A 12,616-nucleotide genomic window follows, 5' to 3' on the forward strand; every position below is an offset into this window, starting at 1 on the left:
ATTTCAAACCCTCATAATTCACAAACGGGATGAGATAAAAAAATTAAAATTTTAGATTTAAACATAGTTTTGATTGTTCAACAAGTGTACAAAATATTAAGAAAATTGGATGGCATCAGGTAAAAAAGTTGGATCACATATGCCCCATATACATATGCCCTCCCAGTGTCACGGCCCTTCTCAGTTCAGGAGTGAAGGGGGGGGGGAATCAAAATGGGGCGTGGGGGGAGTTAGCCCCAAACTCCAGAAAAAATGATCAACATGGAGAAGGGAAGTCCTTACTCAGCAGTGACGTTTCCCAAACTAGAAATGGACTGGGGAGCAGGATCCAGTGCTAAATAACAGCAGTAAAGAGAAGAGAAAGGACCACAAGATTCATGAGTGGGAAGCTATCAAAGAAACAAGGAACTATTGGAAGCACTCATCAACATCCATGAGTCTTCCCCTTCTGCCAATACATAATATGTATTCAAGCATATGCAGGAGCAGGTGTTAACTATACCTCTGCTAATCATTCCTCTGCTCCAGACTTGCTATTCTTGCTTGAAATTAGCCTGGTTTTTTTTTTTTTTTTGTCCCCAGGTGTGCCATATAGTCTTAGGTCTAAGGCCTGCCACTCCAGAAGAGGAAGGACAAATCATCAGGTATGCCTCCCTGCTGCCCACACTCTCTCTCGGCCTCAGTCCCCTCATTTGCAATATGGGGATAATAGTCACTTCCTACCTTACTTGAACACATGAAAGCACCATATGGTTGTTTATTATTGCATATTATTCTGATCTGTTTTGGTTTGTTTTTCTTGACCTAGGGGCTGGTTAGAACGAGAAAGTAGATATGGCCTTCAGCAAGGACACAACTGGTTTCTTATTGCGATGCCTTGGTGGCAGCAGTGGAAAGAATATGTCAACTACGTGAGTGAAACATTTGTTTTGGAGTGGGGGAGTGGAAGAGATTGTATTTAATCAGTCAGATAATTAGTAAACATTATGTGTGCGGGGGAGATGGCAATTAAAGTGCCCCCCCTCAGCTCCATTAGAGAGCCATTTGCTTTCCTAAACCACCAGTGTGTTCTCCCAAATTTTTGCTCTGAAGTCCCAATAAGCTTTCAGACTCATTTCAGACTCTTCTTTTTCTGCCCTGTTTGTTAGTCTTTGGGTGAAAGCATTCTTCCAGTTCTCAACAGCTTTTTGCTTCCGTTTGCAGTCTCCATTTTTAAGATGTTCAGCTTCTGGTCCTCATGAATGTTAGTAAGAAAGAGAGTTTATGCCCTTCTATGTTTAGACTGCAGGTCCAATCAGCAACATTTCCAGCAAGACCCTTACACTAAATCAGGCCACTGGTCAGTCTAGCTTCATATTGTCTACACTGCCACAAGGCAGGGTGATGATCCCTCATCTGGGCTGCTTTAAAAGTGGGTTGCACAAATTTATGAGGTTAATGCTGTCGATGAACACTCGTCATGATAGTTTGTACTGGACTAGTTGGTCTATTCCAGCAGGGTTGCCTTGTTCATAAATGCCTTCTTGCAGCCTAGTTTAGGATCTTTCAGTTGATGTGGCCTTTCTCCATTATTATGAGGGACTAGCAACTTGAAAATCACCTCCGTCCTTCCCAAAAAGAGAACTGAATTGAATTTGATTGATACGTTGGGTAGCGAAATGGTCAGTTGTGCAAAATGTTTTCCAGTTACATCTCTTTAAGCCTTAGGCCCCCCAGTTAAATGTGCTTTGTATCTGCTAGAGCCTCACCCTGCAATTTAATTCCATTTCTCTCTTCTAATTTTAGGATGCTAGCCCTGTTGTGATCGAACCTTCGTCTGTCTTAAGCAGAGGTAAGAACTCGCTTCCGGGTGCTGCAGCCCATGCGCCAGAGCAGGGAGAAGACAAAACAGGCCGTTTAAATTACTTCAGTGCCACAGAAGAAAAGTTTTCAGATAGCATTTCTACTGCATCAGAAGCCTCAGAGACTGCTAGCAGTAAGCATTAACTTAATTTTAAAAAATGTTTTAAAAGTGGTTTGAATTTAGCTGCTTCAACAGCATATTTGAAGCAGTAAGTCAGGGATGTGAAGGCTGCAGCCCTCCAGCTGTTTCTGGACTCCAACTCCCATCAGCCCCAGCCAGCATGGCCTTATGACTAGGGTAATGCGAGTTGTAGTCAGGCCACATCTGGAGGATCAGAAAGGTTCCCCGTCCTTGTTCCAGTGGTCCAGTAGAGTTGTGCCTCATCCTATGACGCTGCTTACTCCAGCCTGGCTTCCTCAGTATGACCCATTCATTGTTCAAGAGCAAACTGAGTTGATTCCCAGACTGTCAATTCCTGTCTGACCAGGCTTGATAGCTACTTTGGTATGGCGCATCTCACTCCTGTGAGCATCTGGCTGGCTTGGATGGGGCTTTGGACTAATCCAGCAGGCCCTACTTATTTTCGTATGCTACAACCAGCACACCAGAGCCACAGTAGCTAACATTGGAGAGCCACAAAGTAACTTGAACAAATAAAGGCCGGGCATTTAAAGCAGGGTGGGGAACCTGTGGCCCTCCATATACTGCTAGACTCACCCCTCATCCATCCTTATTGACCATAGAAACTGGGGCTGATGGGAGTTGGGAGCAGAGCATCACCAGGTGACATAGCAGGAGTATGATCTGTCTGGCTAGATAATGCCCAATGTGCCTGGCACTGTACAAAGCGCAAGAGGACATGTCCCTGCCCCAAAAAGTCTGACAACATGTAAATTTGCGTGGTGATCAAGGTTGGACAACATAAAAGATTCAAGCTGTCACTTTGCAGGCGTAGCTTTGAATAATTTGGGGGTCAGAAATAGAGTCAGGTATTTTAAAGGCCTTAATCCAATTGGGAGTTCCTATTCCTTATTCCAAATGGGTTGTTTTACTTTAAATCTCACCTGCCTCTCTTTAACTGGACATGCTGGTTGACTGGTGTTCTACCTAGAACTCGGCAAAAAGGATTGTTTCTGTCCTCTCTTTGTGTCTCCCCTTCCAGATTTCCTTTACACCCTGCCTCCTAGTGCCGAGATATGCTTTTCCCGTCAGCTTAACTCTTCAGACAACAACAATCAGTGCCTGCTTGGATCCAATGGGAACATTTTGCTGCAGCTCAATCCACAGCGGCCTGGAGCGATTGATAACCAGCCCCTCGTAACGCAAGACCCAACAAAGGTAATGGCTTTGGCAGTGTTAGGAAATATCTGAGTGACTCCCCATACGCCTTCCTTCATCACAAATTCTAGTTTAATCTGCGCATCGTTGTGTTGGCATATTTAGGGTTTTTATTTACGTAAATGTTTTTCAAAGCCCACTTTATTACATTTCTGTCCCACCCTCCCTTCCCAAAGGATGCCCAGAGCAGCTAACAAGACAAAATCTGATCAGACCATGTCCAACAACTATAATTTAAAAATGACAGTTTTGAAATAGCAGCTCTATCAGGAATGGAATGATGGGCCCTGCTTTGACTGTCCTACTGAACAACCAGGCTGCTGTCCCAGTTGTAGCCGTTTTCAAGAGCAGTCCCGTGTAGAGCACCTCGCAGTAATCAGTCCAGGAGATTATCAGCGCATGGCTCACTGAAGCCAGACTCTCATGGTCCAAGAATGGCTGTAGCTGATAAACAAGCTGGAGTGACATGTGCTTTGAGAGACAGTTGGCACTCACGTGGGTCTACAACCCTTGGCTGGTCTTGCCAGTGAAGCCCCAAACTGTGGTTGCCAGGTTTGAGTTGGCCCTGGGAAATTGAAGCACTCCAGGTGCTACAGCAATGGGAAGCAAGGGGATTGCTGCTTTGGGTGCTCTGCATGCCTTGGCAATGCAGCAGCCAACCTGCCTTTTAACTTTGGGGAGAGCATTGAGGATCTCCATATAATTGCTGCAATGATCCCTGTCCACTTCTGCAGCTCCAGAACTGAAGGGCAGTACACTCTGCCACCAGGCAGGGGACCAGCATACACTGGGAGGCTGCTCTCCCTGCCTCCCAGAGAGAACATTAAGGTTTGGAGGTGAGGGTAGAAAGAGAGCATCCTGGCTCCATCCATTGGGCAAGGAAGGAACAATTGCTGGAAGCTTTGCCCCTCCTTGCAAGAAAGAATACGGCTTTGTAAGTTAGCAACTAATGCCCGAGTTTGTTGTTTCCCTCCTCCTTCCCATTCACTTTTCCTTTCATGCCACGCCTATTCACTTGTCAGCCAGAACAGGGGTTGTTTCATTACTGATCATTGCAGGCTGCTCTGGGATGCCCTTTTTTGCTGCAGAACACAGTAAAAACATTTTAGCAAAATTAATAGGAGAGAGAATGATTGCTCATTGCAGCTCAGGGGAAGATTTGCTATCATGAGCAAATATGCAGAAGCACTGATGATGATGGTTATGTGAAATGGGATACTCTCGCAAAAGATAGCTCACCTGTTAGCAAGTGTTCCAGCAATCATTTGCTTCATTTAGTCCACGCTTTACACCCTTTTAGGATTGGCAGTTTTGAAGTGCTCAAGATCTGACATTGCCCCCCCCCCCGCTCTTTTTTTGAAGGCTCCATCGTTGACTCTGGAAGGTGGTCGCTTAAAGCAGTCTCCTCAGTTAATTCAAGGGAAGAGTTATGAAATGGTCCCAGAACCAGTATGGAGGGCTCTTTACCATTGGTACGGCGCAAACCTGTCTTTGCCGAGACCAGTAAGTACCGAAAAGGGCCAGTGTCCTCGAGTTCTCCAATTAGCCTGGCCCAGCTGCTCACATTCATTCATGCCACCATGTTCTCAGTGTCTCTGACCATTGATGAAACTTTTGCAGGATGTTTTTAAAGGCTGGGGTGGGGGAAATAGCATTTTACTATTCATATAGTTTCCAGTTCAGTCAGAGCTGTGAAGTTCAATCAGTGTACTTTGGCTCTCTTCAGTTTAATTTGTGTGAGGTGGGGAATAAGCGTTTTAAAAATCTCTTAGGTAGTTTATTGTTTAGGGGATTTATAGCACGAGGGGCAAACTGTATCTGGAGTTTGTGATGACACCCTCACATGTCAACCAGAGGTCCTAATTTTATCTCCATGAGGTTTTCCCCCTTTTGATGCATGTCCACCGTCATATACGATGCCAGGTGTGACAAGTGAAGACAGGACAATTGAGATTCTAAATGACTCCTGATGGCAAGTGGGGCTTATATACTTCTAAATTTGCAGCCAGTTACAAGCCCTACTGGGATTGGTTCCACTTGGGAACTCCTTAACTGGTGTCCTTTTCAGCCTGGCCTAGACCCAGCTCCCTATTCTTCCCTTTGAAGTTGAGTTCCCTGATACCAGGTGATTGACACAAAGTAGCCCACTGTGGTTGGAGTGAGGATGCTTAGGACCTAGTCCATCAACTGGGTCCTGTTCCTTACCCCTGGTTTATGGGTTATTTTGATGTGTGATGTGTGCCAGTTTTAAATCAGGGAGCAATAGTTTCCTAAACAGGTTTTTATATTGCTTCTGCTAGGGTTTTTTTTTGGCGGGTGGGTGGGTATTACATAGAGCTGGACAAATGGTTTTGCTGATTATTAAGAGATAGATGCAGCCAGTCTGCTCAAGCTTCTGTCTGCTGGCTGTTAACTCCAAAGCTTGACAAAGCCCAGATTCAACACTAAACATCTCCCACACATTCTCCATGGAAACGAGTGTCTTTCATGACCTGAAACAGGCCAGATTTTGTGTGTGCCAGGCAAGCTTCAGGAGTGCATTTAGCCGGTGCGCTCTTGGTTAACTGTCCAGAGGACAAGGTTAATTGGGCGGTATGCCAATGCCACAAATAAGTGAAAGGGGGAATAGTGCACCGGGAAGAGCACAGTCTCTGTGTGTAGAAAGCATCAGGTTCCTCAGTATTTTGGGCAAGGCTGAGTAGTTGGCATCCAGAGTCAAGAGTAGCGCTGTGCTACTCGGCCACCATCCCCTGAGCTTCTGAGGGCAGTGGAATAACCGAGAGGGTTATTCTGTTAATTTAGCACCCAGGAAGGTCTGTAGGGAAAGAGGACGTCTTTCAGGTATTTGTAGCCTGAGTTGTCCGAGGTTTTAAGTACTGACATGAGCTTCTTGGGTTGGCCCCATAAATTAACTGGGACTCAGTGTAGTTGGTTCAACCCAGGGCTATATGAAATCTAAAGAGATCACCAGCCAGTACAGTCCTACCTTGGATACTGGACGCCTTGGTACTCGGACATTTTGCCTTCTGAACACTGCAAACCAGTGTTCCAGTTTGCGAACGTTCTTTGAAACCCGAACATCCGACAGGGCTTCCACGGCTTCCGATTGGCTGCAGGAGCTTCTTGCCACCAGTCAAAAGCTGCGCTTTGGTTTCCGAACGTTTTGGAAGTCGAATGGACTTCTGGAACGGATTCCGTTCGACTTCCAAGGTACGACGATAATCTGGCTGCTGCAGTAACTTGGACCAGTTGAAGTTTCTGAGTCATTTTCAAGGGCAGCCCCACATAGATTGCATAGAAGGTAATCTTGCCAACCTCTCAACTGGGAACACTCTTCCTCCCCTCCCCAGGTGATCAGAAACAACGACACCAACCTGCCTGAGTTGGAGCTCTTCCCGCGCTACCTGCTCTTCCTGAGGCAGCAGCCCGCCACCCGGACACAGCAGTCCAACATCTGGGTGAACATGGGTATGATGAGCCTGAGGATGTTTCCTCAACATTTGCCGAGAGGTAACGTAAGAATACAGCAAGAAGCCAGCTGCGTAGTGTCCGAAGGGAGGCCGGCCCCACCGCCCAGACTTCAACGGCTTTGCTGCGGCACTGCTTGTAAATGATCTTAAATGAAATCTTCCAAAGCGGGGCTGGTGATGGGAACTCCTTCCCGCTTCCAAAGGGATGGTTTAAAACAAAACAAAAAACTCTTATCAAAGGTCATGAGGCATTAGAAGCCATTTCTTTCCCCCTCTAAATGACGAGGTACAGATGAAAACGATCTGTACAGGTGAAAATGTATAGTAAATAAGCTGTTGACCTGATTTAAAGGCACCCTAACTGATCAGTTGTATGGATTTTGAGCATTTGAGGAATCAGGCCTGGATAACACTGTGGCCCTTGAGACATGGTGGTGCTCCAACTCCCATCAGACCCAACCCAGCATGGCCAGTGGTCAGGAATGATGGGAGTTGTAGTCCAACAGCATCTGAAGGGCCAGCAGTTCTTCTGTGTAAAGTATAGTTAAAACACCCATCAGCCTCAATGCAAATACGCTGAAGAGTTGGAAGGAAGCATACATTTAAGAACCTTGTTAGAATGCTGATAATTGTTGTCTTTACTAGTAATATACAGTAGGTTGAATTTTTGAGGAACGTTTTCACTGAAACTCACTGGGCATTTTACCATTTTTATCAAAGAAATGAAATGAAATTATTCAGTACTCTTTTGCAGCCTGCCCCCCCCCCCCACTTGTGAGCAGTTTTTGCCATTGGGTGCAGGGAGCCAAAAGTCAATCTGCAATCAGGAACATCCTAGTTCACATTTGTAGAGTCCAGGTTGCATTTTATTCAACCCACCCCTTTTTAAAGGATGCTGTGGGTAGGAGGTGTGGAGCTTGCAGCAGGCACCATTTTCAAAGAGGCATTTGGCAGTGTGGATTCTCATTTTTCACACACAAACCTCCACAGTGGGGGAAATGTGTTTAATCCTCATTAGCCCTCTATGTCTAGCCCATATGTTAGTACTAGATCAGGAGTGTGGAACCTGTGACCCAGCTCCCCGGATGTTTTGGAACTATGACTCCCATTATCTCCAGCTAGTGTGGCAGATGGTCAAGGATGATGGGAGTTGTAGTCCAACAACATCCAGAGGGCCACAGATACCCTGTCCTGGCACGATGCCCATGCTGAATTCCTGGGATCATTGTTGGCATTAGATTGGCAGGCCATGGAGAGGAAAGTTCTAATGATAAGTAAGCCTTTAATAAGAGTTTGCTTGAATTCTCATTCTAAAACTTCAGTGCTTGTTCTTCCACTCTCTAAAAGGGAAAGGGTCTGCTATGAGCCCCCAAATCTTTTATAAATTGGGCTGATTTCTTTAACCAGCTGTGCTGAAAAGTCAGCCAGTTGACCATCAAATTCTTACTTGTCATTCTGTGGTGGGAACTGCTTTGCCTTGAACACATCAAATTCCCTGATTCAGATTTGTGGCCTCTTCAAATTTGCTGTATCTGATCATGATCTGGAATTTGGTTTTGCTCTGTACTAACTGTTAAAATCAACTATTAATCTCCAGTGCCCCCCCACCCCAATATGCTTTCTTGCTGTAATCTTATTCCTAATCCTCTCACCTTTTTTTAAATTGCCGGAAAAAATGCTTTGTTTGTATGTATGTTAATGGAGAAATATAATCCTTTGCTCGGTGTGTGGAGAGAAAATAGATGGTTTGCTGACGTAAAAAGAAATTGCTGTTTAAATTTTGCTCTTTGGGCACAACTGCATGCAAAAACGTTCAGTGTCTGGCTCTTAGTTCTATCAAAGAGGAATTGTCTAAGGTGGTCCACCATCTGAAACAGCTCTCGAGATGCCTCTGGACTACAAATCCCATCACCCCTGACTGTTGGCAATGCTGCTATGGGACTCATGGAAGTTGTAGCCCAAAATATTTTTAGGGCATTGGGTTAGAGAAGGCTGATCAGTCTAAAAGTATGATGATTTGTAAGTGCAAACGTATATTTTCCTCTGGGTGGGATCTATTGCTTCTGCAAAGATAATTTGAGGGGAAAACACAGAGACAGAATTGTCTAGGTAAGGGTTCTTTTAAGAGATCACCACAGTCTTGTGCTGTCTCTTCTCTTGCCTGTGAATCCTCTCTGGCTTTTAATCGTGGTTAGTTGCTGCACCAGGAGCAACTATGGTTAGTGCAAACCTGGCTTGGCTCTCAATCGGATTTCAAGGTGAACCCCTGTTAGCATTAACTGCAATTGGTGCCAGTGGAAGTAGGATGACTAACCAGGGGTACAGGCAGATAAAATTTTATCTTAATTGTTATATTTGTCGCTTTTCTCACAGAGAGGCCCAAAGCGACTTGCAGCACAAAGAACTTCCATTACAAATTAAGAACATCCGATTTGTATGTGTGGAGGCGTCCCAGGCATCGGGTATCTGGGGCCTTTAGCCCTCCAGATGTGGCTGAGCTACACCTCCCACCCAGAACCCTCTGGAGGGCAGAAGGTTCCCCACACCTGTCATAGGTGGTCACTTGTGGGTGGCTTGAACTCTGTGTCGACGGAGGATGGTTGCAGGCCTTACGCACTACAAGGGCTCCTGCTCACCTGGCCATTCTGTCTCTGTGTGTGTTCTGCCTCCCTCCTACTTAAGCCTTGGTGATGTAAGTAGAGAAGGCGGCTCTCTGAACCAGTCCTAATATGCCAGCAAACCCAAACAAGCCTAAGGAAACACCTTTTGTACACCAGGAACTGGGGAGCTTGTGGCCCTGCAGATGTTGTTGGACTTCCATCAGCCCAGCCAGTGCAGCCAATGGCCAGGAGCGTTGAGAGCTGGAGGCCAACCGTGTCTGGAGTCACACAGGTTCCCCATCCCTGGGGCACTCAGTTTAAGGCCTTCTTCTCTGTTTTTGCTGCCCATATGTATAAACCATTTGTCGTCTTGTGAATGCAGGGAACGTCCCATCTCCCAGCGCTCCCTTAAAGAGGGTCCTGGCCTACACCGGCTGCTTTAGCCGCATGCAGACGATTAAGGAGATCCACGAATATCTGTCGCAGAGGCTACGGATAAAAGAGGAGGACATGCGCTTGTGGCTCTACAACAGCGAGGTAAGGCCCAGAAAATCGCACAAAGTTTTACATTCAAGGACTGGAAGATAACCTGGTTGGAAAGTCAGGGGTGGGTGGGTGTGCAGGTTATTGGTAACAAGGTGTTTATTTGTGATAATTGCTATCCGGGGTCAGACTAGTGCTTTGCCCACAGACAGTGCTCAGTTCAGGGAGGCTGCCCACAGTTTCAAAAGCTCAGCTTTGGCGTAATGTCTAAATTGGCAGGGAAAGGACCACACTCTGTGCATAAGGCACCATTTGCATGCTGTACTTGCCTCTCCCCCACTTCAAGTGCCATGGTTTTGGGCTTTCAATTTTAGCTGCACCTGAGTGTGCAAGGTCCCCTCTAGGTATGCCTCTGACTGAATCTGTGACCCTCCTAATGTCCAAGCATCCATGGTTGCAGGCAGCCACTGGGATTAGCCGAGTGCACGCAGAATCCTGTGTGGGGTTTTTTGTTCCAGCATCTCATTCCCAGGATATCAACCTCTGCGGAGGAAATCAGGGGTGAGAAAACTGTGGCCTTTCTGGATCCTGTTGGATTCCCAGCTTCCATCAGCCCTAGCAGCTATCATGGCCCAGTGGACAGGGATGATGGGAGCTGTAGTCCAGCAACAGCTGGAGGGCCACAGGTTCTCCACACCTGCTCTAAACCAAAAACTGAAAGGCTGCTGTTCCCTTTCCCCTGTCTTTGCAGAACTACCTTACTCTTCTGGACGATGAGGACCACACGTTGGAATACCTGAGCATCCAGGATGAGCAGCACTTAATAATAGAAGGTATAAGAAATAGGGGAGCGGTCTGGAGCCAGTTTCTGTGGCACAAAGTGTTTTCAGACACCTGTTAACCAAATACTTATTTGTTTATGCCAACTACTACACTTTTCCCAGGCTTTCTGTTCTACTGCCCCCTTTTCAATAAGCCATATTAATATATACTGTACATAATCCCCCCTATGCTTCGTGTCTTATGTCTTTAAGAAGTCTGTATGCTTTGTACTTAGCAAAATCTCTTGATTTAAATGCCACCTTGAAGCCTAAATAATTTCTTTTGGCATAAGCTCTTATGAGCCAGAGCGCACTTGGCCAGGCACAGTGATATTTATCCTCATTTGTCAGATAACTTGGTTACAGGTAGAAGGTAGAGATGGCTGTAAGTAGAAATGGGAGGCCGGAAGGCTCAGGAATCCAGAAGAGAGCCCCACAGCTTTGCTCTGTGGGTCGTCATCCTTCAGCAAAAACATTTCCAAGGGATACTCCAGCATGAAGCTGTTGAGTTGGGATTCACTTGCAGATTTCATCTTGCCAGGCTTGGGCTTAATAGAGGCTTGCCATGGGCTCACTCACCAAGGAAAGTGGTTCTCCCCCCCCCCCTTACCAAATCATTCTGTGCTAATGTGGGAGGGGGGCTGTTGGTTTGTTCTTGTTTTTATGACATATTTTGTGTTCTCATTTTGTAGTTTTATGTTGCAAACCGCTCTGTAATCTTCGGGTGAAGGGCTGTGTACAAATTTCAATCAAACAAACAAACAAACAAGCATTTACTTAATTACTTTCGGTGGCACTGTAACCTTTCCAGAGAGCCAAATCCAATGGACTATTATTGAAACCAGGGTTTGGTTAATAAACATTCTTCTACCATGGAAGTTTAAAGATTTCTCATAGCCCAGTGAGGATCTGTTTGTCAGGAGCCTTTATAGCAGACATAGCTAACGTGGTTCCTTCCAGCTGCGGCTACAATTCGCCTCATCCCTGAGCATTGGCCGTGCTAGTTGTGGCCAATGGGACTTGTAGTCCAACATCATGTGATGGGGCTGCAAATTGGCTACCCCTGCACAGCTCTTGTATAGGAGACCCTTCAGAGAGGCTCCCAACTCTTGCTGTAAATGTCAAGGTAAAGGTAAAGGTACCCCTGCCCGTACGGGCCAGTCTTGACAGACTCTGGGGTTGTGCGCCCATCTCACTTAAGAGGCCAGGGGCCAGCGCTGTCCGGAGACGCTTCCGGGTCACGTGGCCAGCGTGACATCGCTGTTCTGGCGAGCCAGAGCCGCACACGGAAACGCCGTTTACCTTCCCGCTGGTAAGCGGTCCCTATTTATCTACTTGCACCCGGAGGTGCTTTCGAACTGCTAGGTTGGCAGGCGCTGGGACCGAGCAGCGGGAGCGCACCCCGCCGCAGGGATTCGAACCGCCGACCTTTCGATCGGCAAGTCCTAGGCGCTGAGGCTTTAACCCACAGCGCCACCTGCAAATGTTAGCAGCTGCCTATTACTGGATCGGCTGCATCATGAATTTGAGGGGAGTGTTTATCCCACTAAGCTTTGTTCTGTGTTTTTCAGTTCGAAACAAAGACATGAGCTGGCCAGAGGAGATGTCCTTTATAGCAAACAGCAGTAAAATAGACAGGCATAAGGGTAAGTGTGTACTTCCCCCTATCCAAAGAAACAAAAAATATCAGCAGCTGGTTGACACATGCATTGAAATGAGGTGATTGGAGCCCTGAGGTTATAGACTGGGCTGAATCGCCTCAGATGGTGATTCATATTTCTAGATGCTACCTTTTTTTTAAAGGAAAGGCAGCCTGCAGGTAGAAAGCTAGCAGATTTGGGAATTGTAGCTTAGACTGATACTATCTGTGCCTTGTTCTTTTAAACTAAAAATGCAGGAAGTTCAGAAGCGACACCCATCCCTGTCCGACATTGCAGGGCTTACAGCCCTTTTAGTAAAAAGAGGCTAGATACAAATAGCGGTAATCTGTTTCCGCACAACACAGTTTTGGACACGGCTGCTCTTCTTTTGCCTTTCTCCCCTAGAGTTTATTTGTTTAAA

The 12,616-nt window shown here is 46.3% G+C and overlaps 1 protein-coding gene across 5 annotated transcripts in view; it reads left to right on the top strand.

Moving 5' to 3' along the window:
• USP32 (ubiquitin specific peptidase 32) overlaps positions 1 to 12,616 on the top strand; it is a 130,065-nt gene that overhangs the window by 96,734 nt on the left and 20,715 nt on the right. The window contains exons 11-19 of one of the 5 annotated variants that reach the window (XM_079955367.1): positions 583 to 644; positions 809 to 911; positions 1,786 to 1,975; positions 3,006 to 3,181; positions 4,544 to 4,684; positions 6,532 to 6,787; positions 9,634 to 9,788; positions 10,486 to 10,567; positions 12,127 to 12,201. In XM_079955367.1, coding sequence (XP_079811493.1) covers positions 583 to 644; positions 809 to 911; positions 1,786 to 1,975; positions 3,006 to 3,181; positions 4,544 to 4,684; positions 6,532 to 6,787; positions 9,634 to 9,788; positions 10,486 to 10,567; positions 12,127 to 12,201 — 1,240 coding nt within the window. The remainder of the gene's footprint in view (positions 1 to 582; positions 645 to 808; positions 912 to 1,785; positions 1,976 to 3,005; positions 3,182 to 4,543; positions 4,685 to 6,531; positions 6,788 to 9,633; positions 9,789 to 10,485; positions 10,568 to 12,126; positions 12,202 to 12,616) is intronic. The other 4 variants (XM_079955370.1, XM_079955368.1, XM_079955369.1 and 1 more) reach the window with 4 other exon arrangements.

The sequence above is a fragment of the Podarcis cretensis genome, assembly GCF_951804945.1.
Source record: "Podarcis cretensis genome assembly, chromosome: 15".
NCBI lineage: Eukaryota > Metazoa > Chordata > Lepidosauria > Squamata > Lacertidae > Podarcis > Podarcis cretensis.